Here is a 13,849-nt window from a genome sequence, read left to right on the forward strand (position 1 = left end):
AGGACCGGTGTTATATGGTCTCGGCGGCCGCTCCCAATCACCAGTCTAGCTGCCGCATTCTGGATTAGTTGCAGTTTTCGGCTCACCTTCAAAGGTAGCCCCACATAGAGTGCATTGCAGTAGTCCAAGCGGGAGATAACCAGAGCATGCACCACGCTGGCGCGACAGCCTGCCGGCAGATAGGGTCTCATCCTGCATACCAGATGGAGCTGGTAAGCAGCTGCTCTGGACACAGAATTGACCTGTGCCTCCATGGACAGCGGTGAGTCCAAAATGACTCCCAGGCTGCGCACCTGGTCCTTCAGGGGCAGTTACCCCATTCAGGACCAGGGAAACCCCCACACCCGCCCACCCCCCGTCCCCCCAAAACAGTACAAATCTTCCACGGGGAGCTTTCCCCAACTTAACGCCCTCCAGGTGTTTGGGACGATGGCCGGCTGATGGCAGTTGTAGCCCCAAGGATTTGAATAAGAAATTCATGGAAGAGAGGCCTATTGAAAGCTACTAGCCAGAATGGCAATTTTCTACCTCCACGGTTGAAAGCAGCAATGCTTCTTGGTGGGAGTTGCTGGAAACCGCAGAACGGAAAAGGGGTCCTGTGTTCGAATCCTGATTTTCAGAATCCTGCTTGGCCCCTGTCAGAACAGGATGGGACACCAGCCTGATCCACGAGGTGAGGAGAGAAGTTCATGGGAAATCATGGAATTCTTCTTTTTGTTTTGGGTTGCTTGAGGATTGTTTGTAAATTTGAAAATTAAATAAATTTTTATATAAAAGAAGAAGAAGGCGCTTTTTGTGTTCTTGTTCCGGCTGAGTGATAAATGTTCCTGGCAAACCTTCGACATCATTAACCGAGTGTACAGGATCATTTAAAAAATATTTAGGCATTCCAAACATTTTACAATGTTTTCAAAGTTTCAATTTGCCTTCAACCCCCCCCCCAACCTGTATGGTTTTGCTGCCTACAGCCCTAGGCTTCTTTAGAGAGGAAGTAGGAAAGACCTTTAATAAACAGGTATCCAGAAATGACAATACTCAGAATAAGAACCTCATTTTGGGGGAGCAAGTTTGGCTGATAAAAGTGCAATCTTCTCTATAAAATAATCTTTAATGTATGTGCATTTGGGGCAGCGGGGAGATTGCTCTACTAGCTGGAATATTAGTAATACCCAGATCCTCAGCTTTTGTTTCTTAAAAGTTATAAGCATCTGTAGAACCTGAGATGTGAGGCAAAATGCACAAATGCCATTCTAAGTTTTTGTGTGTGAGAGAAGCTGCCTTGCTCCCCAGTTTTTGTGCTTCCAAGAAGAGGCTTTTGGACAGCCACTGTGCAAATGATGGGATGGGGGTGAGCTGGAGTGGTACCTATTTATCTACTTGCACTTTGACGTGCTTTCGAACTGCTAGGTTGGCAGGAGCAGGAACCGAAAAACGGGAGCTCACCCCGTCACGGGGATTTGAACCGCCGATCTTCCGATCGGCAAGTCCTAGGCTCTGTGGTTTAACCCACAGCGCCACCCGTGTCCCGGAGTGCAGAGAGGCACCCTAAATAAAATAAAACCAGCTTGACCTTTCTCCCATCGCGCCCATAGCTGTCAACTTACAGATTTGAAAATAAGGGAACAGCAGCCTCGAAAATAAGGGATCAGCAGCCAAAATAAGAGATTTTAGTCAACCAGCAGCCAAAAAAGCCTCAAGCGGTGGTTCCCACAGCGCAGCAACCAGGCAAAGGGGATGCAGCAAGGAAAACCACCGTCCCCTCTCCGCTGGGAAGGGCTGAGCAAAGGCGAGTCCCCAGGCAACGCGGCCGATTTGATCGGCACAAGGCATGCAAGCTCCACCCCCCAGTCGTTCTCAGACTCCTTATTGGGTGAGCAACGCAGCCAAGCAACACAGTTGGAACCTCCCTCCTCCCTGACTGGCACGGAGGGAGGGAGAGGAGCTGCTTCCTTTGAAACCCGGGAAATTTAAGGGGCATCATCAATAAGGGACAGCAGCGGGACACAGCGCTGGGATAAGGGAGTTTCCCACCAAATAAGGGACGCTTGACAGCTATGGTCGCGCCTACCTACCCATGCACAGCGTGTCGGAGAGAGGAGTGCAGGCCTGGATCATGACCTCGTTTTTGCCACACGCTTGCCGGCAGGGCTGGCAGGCTTCCAGAGAGCTCTTCGACTCCGAATAATAGCCGTCCGGGCACCTCTGGCACACAGCGTCGTTGCTGGGGCCACAGGGCTTGGCGGCTCCATAGCCTTCGGGGCAAACCTGGCAAGGGAGGCACTGCCCAATGCCCTGGCTCCAGTTTCCAGCAGGGAGGTAATGCCCCCGCGGGCAGCTGGCGGTGCAGACCGTGTCGTGGGCAGGGGTGCAGGCATCCAACAGGAGCGCGTGGCCCGGACACATGGAGCAAGGCTGGCAAGGCTTCGTGGCGCTAGCGACGGAGGAGAACGTCACACCTGTGGCGGAGAGAGGAAGGCTAACGTTAAATAAGTAGGAGTTCTTGTTATTACCGTATTTTTTTGCTCTATAAGACTCACTTTTTCCCTCCTAGTCAAAACAAAATAAAAAAATTCCTTCCAGTAGCACCTTAAAGACCAACTAAGTTAGTTCTTGGTATGAGCTTTCGTGTGCATGCACACTTCTTGAGATACACAGATACTTCATGCACACGAAAGCTCATACCAAGAACTAACTTAGTTGGTCTTTAAGGTGCTACTGGAAGGAATTTTTTTATTTTGTTTTGACTATGGCAGACCAACACGGCTACCTATCTATAACTTTTTCCCTCCTAAAAAGTAAGGGGAAATGTTTGTGTGTCTTATGAAGAAGAGGAGTTTGGATTTGATATCCTGCCTTTCACTCCCTTTAAGGAGTCTCAAAGCGGCTAACAACCTCCTTTCCCTTCCTCCCCCACAACAAACACTCTGTGAGGTGAGTGGGGCTGAGAGACTTCAGAGAAGTGTGACTGGCCCAAGGTCACCCAGCAGCTGCATGTGGAGGAGCGGAGACGTGAACCCGGTTCACCAGATTACGAGACTACCGCTCTTAACCACTACACCACACTGGCTCTTATGGAGCGAATGCAGGCTGCGCAGCTATCCCAGAAGCCAGAACAGCAAGAGGGATTGCTGCTTTCACTGCGCAGCGATCCCTCTTGCTGTTCCGGCTTCTGAGATTCAGAATGTTTTTTTTCTTGTTTTCCTCCTCCAAAAACTAGGTGCGTCTTGTAGTCTGGTGCATCTTATAGAGCGAAAAATATGGTGAACATACCAAGAAAAAAGCACACCAAGAACTCAGGCCAATGAAAGTTTCAGTAGTGGGAGTGGTCCCTACTCACAAGTCAATAGTAACAAAAACGAACCCATTCAAAAGTATGTATTCTGACATGGATTACAAACTCAAATAAAGATTACAGATCCCAACAGAGATTACAAACCTGGCTTCTAATTCACAATTGACTCCTGCTCTAGGACTGAAACTGAGTCTCCATCTGCAAGCTGATATGTTATAAGGATCAACACTATTGTCGAGTGAAAAAGAGAATATCTTTGTAACGGATCATTGTGTTATATACAGTGGTGCCTCGCAAGACGAAAAGAATCTGTTCCGCGAGTCTCTTCGTCTAGCGGTTTTTTCGTCTTGCGAAGCATCCCTATTAGCATCTTAGCAGATTAGCGCTATTAGCGGCTAAGCGGCTATTAGCGGCTTAGAAAAAGGGGGGGAAGGGGGGAAAACTCACAAGACTTGCAAGACGTTTTCGTCTTGCGAAGCAAGCCCATAGGGAAATTCGTCTTGCGAAGCGCCTCGAAAAATGGAAAACCCTTTCATCTAGCGGGTTTTTCATCTTGCGAGGCATTCGTCTTGCGGGGCTCCACTGTACATATCTTTATGAGTTTGTAATCTCTGCTTGTAAAATATTAAGATTATACAAGCAAGAAAGAGTCTTTCTGTAAAAAAATTAAAATGATTTAAATCGAGTCTTACTGACTAGTGATTTAAATGAAATCTTACTGACTAGTGATTTAAATTGTGCTTTAAATCAAATTGATTTAAATCAAATCCACCCTGTTTACAACACATTAAAACATCAGGTAAAACAGAATCAAGTTTCAAGTGAAATAAATCAGGTCCTTCTCTAAGGGACATTTTGCTTTCCCCATATTGATTTATCTAGTTGGCTCATTGCAGAAGGCTTAGCTCTCTCAGACACTGAGGTCCAGCTCCGAGGGTCTTCTGGCAATTCCCTCCTTGGGAGAAGTGAGGTTACAGGGAACCAAGCACAGGACCTTCTTGGTGGTGGCACCCTCCCATCAGATGTCAAGGAAATAAACAACTCTCTGACTTTTAGAAGACATCTGAAGGCAGCCCTGTTTAGGGAAGCTTTTAATATTTGGTGAATATTTTAATATTTTGCTGGAAGCTGCCCAGAGCGGCTGTGGAAACCCAGCCAGATGGGCGGGGTATAAATAATAAATAATAATAATTATTATTATTCCTCTGCCACTTACTTTCTTGACATGGCTCGCACTTGGTGTTGGTGCTCCCGCAAGGAGCGGCCACCCCGAAACCTGGGGGGCAAAGGTCGCAGCAATCTCCGGCGGAGGTGAAGCGCCCGTTTTCGCATCGCTGGCGGGCCCAAACCTGGATAGGGTAGAAAGCGAGATGCACGGATGTGATGAGCCGGGCCGCCATCTCCACAGCACAAAGACATACCCCCCGCAATTGTCCCAGTAAAATCAGGACACCCCGTTTTTTTCTCACAAGAGGACGGTGGCCATTTTTGGGCGCCGCCATTTTGCGCTGCAATTTTCCACCAGAAACAAGTGCTTTTCCGAGCAAAGGGAGCTCACCCCGTCGCTGGGATTCGAACCGCCGACCTTCTGATCGGCAAGTCCTAGGCTCTGTGGTTTAACCCACAGCGCCACCTGCGTCCCTATTGTGTTAGCTGCCTCCTAAATGGTAGAATCATAGAACTGGAAGCGATCACATCGGTCAAACCCGCTGCAACCCAGACATCTCTTTGCCCAATTTGAGGCTTGAACCCACAATCTTGAGATTAAAAGTCTCATGGTCATCTAGCTTATTATTCTCCATGTGTTTCTATAGTACGTTTCCGAGCACAAGTCAAAGCGTTGGTGTTGACCTTTAAAGCCCTAAACAGCCTCGGCCCAGTATACCTGAAGGAGCATCTCCACCCCCATCATTCTGCCCGGACGCTGAGGTCCAGTGCCGAGGGCCTTCTGGCGGTTCCCTCATTGCGAGAAGCAAAGCTACAGGGAACCAGCCAGAGGGCCTTCTCGGTGGTGGCACATTCCCTGTGGAACGCCCTCCCTTCAGATGTCAAAGAGATAAACAACTATCTGACAATCAGAAGACATCTTAAGGCAGCCCTGTTCAGGGAAGTTTTTTATGTATGATATATTAGTGTATTTTTGGTCTTTGTGGAAGCCGCCCAGAGTGGCTGGGGAAACCCAGCCAGATGGGCGGGGCACAAATTATTATTATTATTATTATGCCCCTTTTTAAAAAAAACCTTTCCAGTTGGTGACCACGGTACAGTGGTACCTCGGGTTACAAACGCTTCAGGTTACAGACACCTCAGGTTACAGACTCCGCTAACCCAGAAATATTACCTCGGGTTAAGAACTTTGCTTCAGGATGAGAACAGAAATTGCACAGTGGCGGCGCGAGCAGCCAGCCCCATTAGCTAAAGTGGTACCTCAGGTTAAGAACAGTTTCAGGTTAAGAACGGACCTCCGGAACGAATTAAGTTCTTAACCCGAGGTACCACTGTACACCTCTTGCAGATAACACAGTTTAACTATGCGGCGTGCAAAAAAAGTTGCAGGAAAATAACTTCCAAACCCAACTTTTTTTTTTTAGCAAGACCCTAGTTTCCTGGGATCCAGGAATTTGCTGATTCCTCGATCTGCTGGGAGGATTAACCGATCTCGCCGCGTACCCTTTGGCCTGCTGGCAGAGCCAGGCTCCAACCCCTGAACTTTGGAGACTGTGGGGCAATTCTTCTTCCTAGGCTTCCCCCCCCCCCCGGAGGGTCTCTATTAATAAACTTTGGAATGCAGGCATGTTACACACCGACACACCTCTCTCAGACCAGAACTGGGCGGTTGCAAATGCGAAGGCTCACAGCTGGCAGATGCCAAACTTTTTTCCATCCCAAAGAGAGAGTGTGGAACAAAAACACCCCTGTGTTCTTTGCTCTGCGGAAGCATCCTGCCCCCATTCCGGAACGCCCCGCCTGCTTTGGAATAAAAAATGAAAATAAAAATAAAATATAATCCTGTTCCAATTAAGCCGAAACCTGCCCTGTCACTCCCGTCTGTTTTCGGAGTTAGACGAATAATGTTACAAGGAATCCTCGGATCCATACTTTTTTTGCACAACGCAGAGTTGGGGGGAGGAGTGGGTGGGTGGAGAGACCCCCCCCCCAATCTCTCCTCCATCTCTCTCGAACAGCAAGAGGCTCTCGTGGAAATATCTCCTCCCCTCTGCCCCCCCAGCCAAGAACAAAGAAAATTAATTGGCTAGCCTTACATCTGGAGATACTTAATTATTGCAAGGCCCTCTCTTAAAGGCAGAGCAGAAAATTACAAGGAGGCAGGGGACAGGAATCCTGTTCTCCAGCATGTTTTGTGTGTGTGTTTGTGAGGTGGTTTTGGGGGGTCTGCTCCCTCTCCTAACAGCTTGCATGTTTCGGAGGAGTTTGCAAAACAGAAGGCGGCCCTGTTCCAAGCAGATTAGCTCCAGACAGGTCTCTGCAATTCCCACCTCTCTGCAACCAGGTGTTCAGACTTTGACTGTTAACCTTTGGTTTGCTGGCTCCCGGTTCTTTCTTTTTTTCCTTCTGGCAGGCTGGTAAAGTTTGAGGAAGCACAAGACTGTGACCTTAAGCTAACCTGGGATAAAGCAACTGGCTGGGGAGCCTTAAAGAGATATGAGCCTTAAGACCACCTTGCATGCTGTAGTCCAGGTCTTTGTAAATGCCAAGCACACCACGTTGCAATCAGGGTTAGAAATTCGCCGATTAATTGCATTAATCTCCCATCTTTTTCTCCAAGGGGTAAATGGTTCATGTTAATCCCTACAATGATCCTATGCAGTGTGAGAAACTCAGATATACAGTGGTACCTTGGTTTAAGAACGGCTTAGTTTATGAACAACTTGGATTAATAACGCTGCAACCCGAGAAGGTGGTGTTTTGGTTTGTGAACTTTGCCTTGGAAGCAGAATGTGTTGAGTGTGTTCCATTTGTAAATCGAGTGCCCCGCTGCTATGGGAAAGCACGCCTTGGTTTAAGAATGCTTTGGTTTAAGAATGGACTTCCAGAACGGATTAAGTTCATAAACCAAGATACCACTGTATAAGCTAGGCGCCAAACGGCTCCTTTGATGGCAGAAAGTGAGGAGGAATTAAAAGAACCTTTTAATGAGGGTGAAAGAAGAGAGTGTAAAATATGGTTTGAAGGTTAACATCAAAAAAACGAAGATCGTGGCCACTGGTCCCATTACCTCCTGGCAAATAGAAGTGGAGGAAATGGAGGCAGTGAGAGATTTTACTTTCTTGGGCTCCATGATCACGGCAGATGGTGACAGCAGTCACGAAATTAAAAGACGCCTGCTTCTTGGGAGAAAAGCAATGACAAACCTAGACAGCATCTTAAAAAGCAGAGACATCACCTTGCCGACAAAGGTCTGTATAGTTCAAGCTATGGTTTTCCCAGTCGTGATGTATGGAAGTGAGAGCTGGACCATAAAGAAGGCTGATCGCCGAAAAATGGATGCTTTTGAATTCTGGTGCTGGAGGAGACTCTTGAGAGTCCCATGGACTGCAAGAAGATCAAACCTCTCCATTCTGAAGGAAATCAGCCCTGAGTGCTCACTGGAAGGACAGATCCCGAAGCTGAGGCTCCAATACTTGTGCAAGTGTTATTTCCTGTGCACATCCGGGTTGGAGGAGGCCCGTGCACGGAAGTGCGCTGGAAATAGCATGTGTGCACGTGTATGGGCATGGCTCCCCCGCCCTCCGTGTGACTGACTAAGTTTGCTGACCTCTGCTTTTGACAGTAAGTCTTTCCCAGTCCACTGCTGGAACATTCTTGGTGTAAAAATCACAGACTCACAGAGTTGGAGGGGTCTTCTAGTCCAACCCCTCCAGTGCAGGAATCGCAGCGCAAGAACGGCCGTCCAAGCTCTGTTGGAAAACAGCGCAGGAAGGAGAGCTCTCCACCTTTCAAGGGGATCCGTTGCGCTGTCAAACTACAAACCAAGTGAATTATTGCTCTTAATTTTGCTCAGTGGTATCAGGAACCTAGGACGCGGGTGGCGCTGTGGGTTAAACCACTGAGCCTTGGGCTTGCCGATCGGAAGGTCGGCGGTTCGAATCCCCACGACGGGGTGAGCTCCTGTTGCTCGGTCCCTGCTCCTGCCAACCTAGCAGTTCGAAAGCACATCAAAGTGCAAGTAGATAAATAGGTACCACTCTGGCGGGAAGGTAAACGGAGTTTCCGTGCGCTGCTTTGGTTCGCCAGAAGCGGCTCTGTCATGCTGGTCACATGACCCGGAAGCTGTATGCCGGCTCCCTTGGCCAATAAAGCGAGATGAGCGCCACAACCCCACAGTCGGCCATGACTGGACCTAGTGGTCAGGGGTCCCTTTACCTTTATCATGAACCTATGGCACTTTTGTTGCCTGGACGGTGCCACGTAAGTCGGCGTTCGCCCACCAGGTGCCCCCCAGATGTCTGGCAACGGATGGGAGTTGCAAGTCTCTAGGGCGGCAGGTTGGCAAGAGGCTGGTGTAAGTAAATAAAACTCAATTCAAGGTCAGCTAAATGTTTGGGAACGGACACGGAGCCTTAACCTCCGCAGTTGTTCTGCAAAGCTTGGATGTGAAAAGCAGAAACGAACAAGCAAAAATCTATTTCCCAAAGTCTGGTTTGCGGGCAAAAAACTCTACAGTTGCACTATATAAAACCCTACTCAACAGGAAGAAATATGATTTAGAATATGATAAGACAAAAATTGAGTGAAGAGTTCGGGGAACAAATGATATATGGGAGTCAAGTATAAAATCAACCGAAATAGTCTTAGATCCATAGAGGCTATCTCGCCCATTTTGCAACTCATAAAAATGTTTTGCAAAGAGGCTGCACCCTCCTATTCTGCGGGAGTGTTTCCAGCTGACTCACCCTTATAAATCTGGGTGCAAGAAATCAGACGCTGTGGGGTGGCCATTGCTCCCTGAGGAGAAAGAAGAGGCTGGAATAAGATTGCTCTTGTCTCCATTTCCCTGGGTTCCGTCAGTCTATTCAGCAATTTGCAGCCTCGCCTAAGCAGAAAGGGGAAGGGCTCTGCCCCGAGGGGGCTCCAGTCTAAACTGAGAAAGGTGAAGGAAAGGGTAACTCCACGGGCGGGCACACTAAGGCCCGGGGGCCGGATCCGGCCCGATCGCCTTCTCAATCCGGCCTGTGGATGGTCCCGGAATCTGCGTGTTTTTAAATGAGTAGAATGTGTCCTTTTATTTCAAATGCATCTCTGGGTTATTTGTGGGGCCTGCCTGGTGTTTTTACATGAGTAGAATGTGTGCTTTCATTAAAAATGCATCTCTGGATTATTTGTGGGGCATAGGAATTTGTTCATTTCCCTCCCAAAGGCTTGCACAGCTGTTTGTTGCAGCAGCCCTGGCTACAAGCGCCACAGGCGAATGGCGTCTCTGACGCTGGCCAGGGGGTGCTGGTTGCCTGGAGAAATCTCCAAGTCCTTGAAAGATTCCATTAACGCTGTCTCTGATGAAATTTACACATCACCTGGGAAGACAGGAGAACTAATATCAGTGTACTAGTAGAAGCAAAGATCCCCAGTCTGGAAGCAATGATTCTTCAACATCAACTTTGTTGGACTGGTCATGTTGATTATCGTCTTCCAAAGCAACTACAGTCACACCTCTTGTTAAGTTCGGTTCAGGTTACGTTCTTTCAGGATACGTCCCGCGGCGACCCAGAAGTAACGGAACGGGTTACTTCTGGGTTTCGCCGCTCGCGCATGCACTCAAAATGACGTCACACGCATGTGCAGAAGCGGCGAATCGCGACTCGTGCACGCGGCGTTCTGCTCATGTTACGAACGGGGCTCCGGAACGGATCCCGTTCGCAACCAGAGGTACCACTGTACTCTATTAAAACTTAAAAATGGAAAGCGTAATGTTGGTGGTCAACAAAAGAGTTTTAAAGACGGTCTCAAGGGAAATTTCCAAAAATGTAGTATAAACACCAACAATTGGGAAACACTGGCCTGCGAACGCTCCAGTTGGAGAACAGCCTTTACCAGGGGCACCGACTTATAAAAAAAATTGGGGGGGCGGGGGCCCATACCGACTTCTAAAAAATATTGGGGGGGCCCAAGACCTCCAAACCGCTGCTGCTGGGGGAACGAAAGGGGCGAGCCCCGGGCTGCCCTGACCTTAAGTGAACCTGTGAGGGCCCGCCCTTTGCGGCAGCCAATTGGCGGTGAATATTAATGAGCTAGGGGGAATCCCCGCTTCTCGCGGGGCTGACGCCAGCCCCGCGAGATTGTTGATGGGTCGAGAGCCCGCAACCCCACCCCCTCTCTAGATCGGGAGTGGCTTTGTTTTAACTCATTACTGAATGTATTTTAAAAGGTTACTATCGTCAAACAAGGAAAATAAAAAATACCAACATAATTTTGTGATTTTACAAAGCATAATATAACTAATAATTTTCTTAAATTATTGGGGGGGCAGAGCCCACCCAAACGAATTTTTGAGGGGGCTCGGGCCCCCTCAGGCCCCATGGAGTCGGCGCCTATGGCCTTTACCAAAGGTGTCATGGGCTTTGAAGACACTCGAACTCAGGACGCAAGGGAGAAACGTGCTAAGAGGAAGGCATGCTTGGCAAACCCTCACAGTGATCAACTCCTGCCCGGAAACCAATGTCCCTACTGTGGAAGGACGTGTGGATCCAGAATTGGCCTCCACAATCATTTATGGACTCACTGTTAAAACCGTGTTTATGGAAGACAATCTTACTCGGCTACGAGGGATCGCTAAAGAAGAAGCTTCCGTATTTTTTGCTCTATAAGACGCACCAGACCACAAGACGCACCTAGTTTTTGGAGGAGGAAAACAAGAAAAAAAATATATTCTGAATCTCAGAAGCCAGAGCAGCAAGAGGGATCGCTGCGCAGTGAAAGCAGCAATCCCTCTTGCTGTTCTGGCTTCTGGGATAGCTGCGCAGCCTGCATTCGCTCCATAAGACGTACACACATCCCCCCTTACTTTTTAGGAGGGAAAAAGTGAGTCAATATAGAGCAAAAAATACGGTACCTGACATTTAGAAGACATCTGAAGGCAGCCCTGTTCAGGGAAGTTTTTAAAGTGTGACATTTTAATGTATTTTTAATCTTTGTTGGAAGCCGCCCAGAGTGGCTGGGGAGGCCCAGCCGGATGGGCAGGGTAAAGGTAAAGGTAAAGGTACCCCTGCCCGTACAGGCCAGTCTTGACAGACTCTGGGGTTGTGCGCCCATCTCACTTAAGAGGCCAGGGGCCAACGCTGTCCGGAGACACTTCCGGGTCACGTGGCCAGCGTGACAAGCTGCATCTGGCGAGCCAGAGCCGCACACGGAAACGCCGTTTACCTTCCCGCTGGTAAGCGGTCCCTATTTATCTACTTGCACCCGGAGGTGCTTTCGAACTGCTAGGTTGGCAGGCGCTGGGACCGAGCAGCGGGAGCGCACCCCACCACAGGGATTCGAACCGCCGACCTTTCGATCGGCAAGTCCTAGGCGCTGAGGCTTTAACCCACAGCGCCACCAACAACAACAATAATAATAGTCTTTTTCGTGTGTGCAAGGCCTGTCTGGGAGGTGAGTGCCCGGTGCTGAAGGAGAGCTTTTCTGCCATGCAGGCCCAGCAGTGCCCACTGCCACCTGCCAAGGTAAGGCGCTAGCCTCACGTTCACCTTTGCCCTGTCTCTGTTGAGCCACTAAGCCTGGGGGCACCCTCTTTCCAGTCCCTGTGGGGCAGTGTGAGGAGGCACCTGTCTGTGGGACAGGAGGGGCAGCTCAGAGACCGGGGGCAAAGGATTCCAAAGGAGATGGGAGAAGGGAGAAGGGAGGAGGCTGAGGATACCATAAGGGAGCGTGTTCGAAAAAGGGCGAGAGGCTGCCAGCTCTGCAGGCAAGGGGTGAACTAACTGGACTCCACATGCCCCCAGGGGTGCCGCAGAAAGAATATACAGTGGTAACTTGGTAAGTCAAAAACCTTGGTTCCCAAACGCCGAAAACCCGGAAGTGTGTGTTCCAGTTTTCGAACGTTTTTCGGAAGCTGAACGTCCGATGCGGCTGTTGGCTATTGTTTCTGGGGCGCCTGCACCAATCAGAGGCCGCACCTTGGTTCTCAAACATTTCGGTAGTCAAACGGACTTCTGGAACGGATTGAGTTTGGCGCTTCTGTTTTTGCTCTTTATTTTGCATTTTTGTTTTTGAGGCTTTCTCAGTTTGTTTTTCTGACTGTGTGGAACCCAGTTCAGCTACTGATGGATTGATTTTGGGGCTGCGGAAATTGATAAAAGCCCCCCATCCAAACAATGACTATCATCAGTTCAGGTAAGAAAAAATATATATTTTTAATTTTTATCATCTACAATACAGTGGTACCTTGGGTTAAGTACTTAATCCGTTCCAGGGGTCCATTCTTAACCTGAAAGTGTTCTTAACCTGAAGCACCAATTTAGCTAATGAGGCCTCTCACCGCCGCCGCATGATTTCTGTTCTCATCCTGAAGCAAAGTTCTTAGCCCAAGGTACTATTTCTGGGTTAGCAGAGTCTGTAACATGAAGTGTATGTAACCAGAGGTACCACTGTACTATCATTTGTTTTATAGTACAGTACAGTCATTATTCTCAGCCTATAGATGAGCGCTGCAACCCTAGAGTCGCCCGCAACTGGACCTAATGGTCAGGGGTACTTTACAGTGATTATTGCTTTCATTTTATGGATCAATGGTCTTGTTAGAGAGTAAAATCCATGTGAAATTGCTGTTTTATGGGTTGTTTTTAAAAGTCTGGAACGGATTAATCTGCTTTACATTACTTTCTATGGGAAAGCGTGCCTTGGTTTTGGAACGCTTTGGTTTTGGAACAGACTTCTGGAACGGATTAAGTTTGACAACCAAGGAACCACTGTAGTTGGCCAAGGGAGCTGAGGACCCAAAAAGGTTGAATACCTCTGGTACAGTGATGTCCAGTGAGCCACATTTTGCTCCAGGTGTTTCATCTGGCTGATGGGATTTGGGAGCCAAAAACCTCTGCAAAGAAGGCAATTTAAGGGACAGTTGTTGCAAAGCGGAGTCTCGACAAGCAAACAAAGGGCTGCATTTTCAACCCAAAGGTTTCTCCCTTGTTTTCCTCCTCCTCCCTCCTGGGTTCCTGATTTCCAGAGAGCTCAAATCACTCTTTGCTATCCCCTCAGGGTAAGGTAGGGCGTCTGGGAGATGAATGAACTCTCAGAGGCTGGATGAATGGCAGGGAAGCTCCGGCCCCCTAGCTGCCTGGAGGGATGGAGTGAGAGCAACAACGCTCACCTGGAATGCAGCAAAAAAAAGGGGGGGGGAGAGAAATATTTCTGCAATACACAGTCAGCTCTGTGTGGACATGCCCAGAGAAAGGGGAAGAGAGATAGAAGAGGTGGAAGGGATTCAGATGGGCAGCAAGGAAGATTTGAACTAGTCAATAGCGCTAACCATGTATTTGTAGAATCTTCTTTTAAAGGCAGCTAGGATGGTGGACTGGACGCGGGTGGCGCTGTGGGTTAAAC

General features: G+C 48.7%; 1 protein-coding gene across 1 annotated transcript in view; it reads right to left on the reverse strand.

Moving 5' to 3' along the window:
* LOC310827802 (tumor necrosis factor receptor superfamily member 16-like) overlaps positions 1-13,849 on the reverse strand; it is a 48,676-nt gene that overhangs the window by 20,014 nt on the left and 14,813 nt on the right. Inside the window, exons 2-3 of the mRNA XM_083704264.1 lie at positions 4,509-4,641; positions 2,073-2,456 (exon numbers count right to left, since the gene is read on the reverse strand). Of these exons, the coding sequence (XP_083560390.1) occupies positions 2,073-2,456; positions 4,509-4,641 (517 nt within the window). The remainder of the gene's footprint in view (positions 1-2,072; positions 2,457-4,508; positions 4,642-13,849) is intronic.

The sequence above is a fragment of the Podarcis gaigeae genome, assembly GCF_964106915.1.
Source record: "Podarcis gaigeae genome assembly, chromosome: 12".
Lineage (NCBI taxonomy): Eukaryota > Metazoa > Chordata > Lepidosauria > Squamata > Lacertidae > Podarcis > Podarcis gaigeae.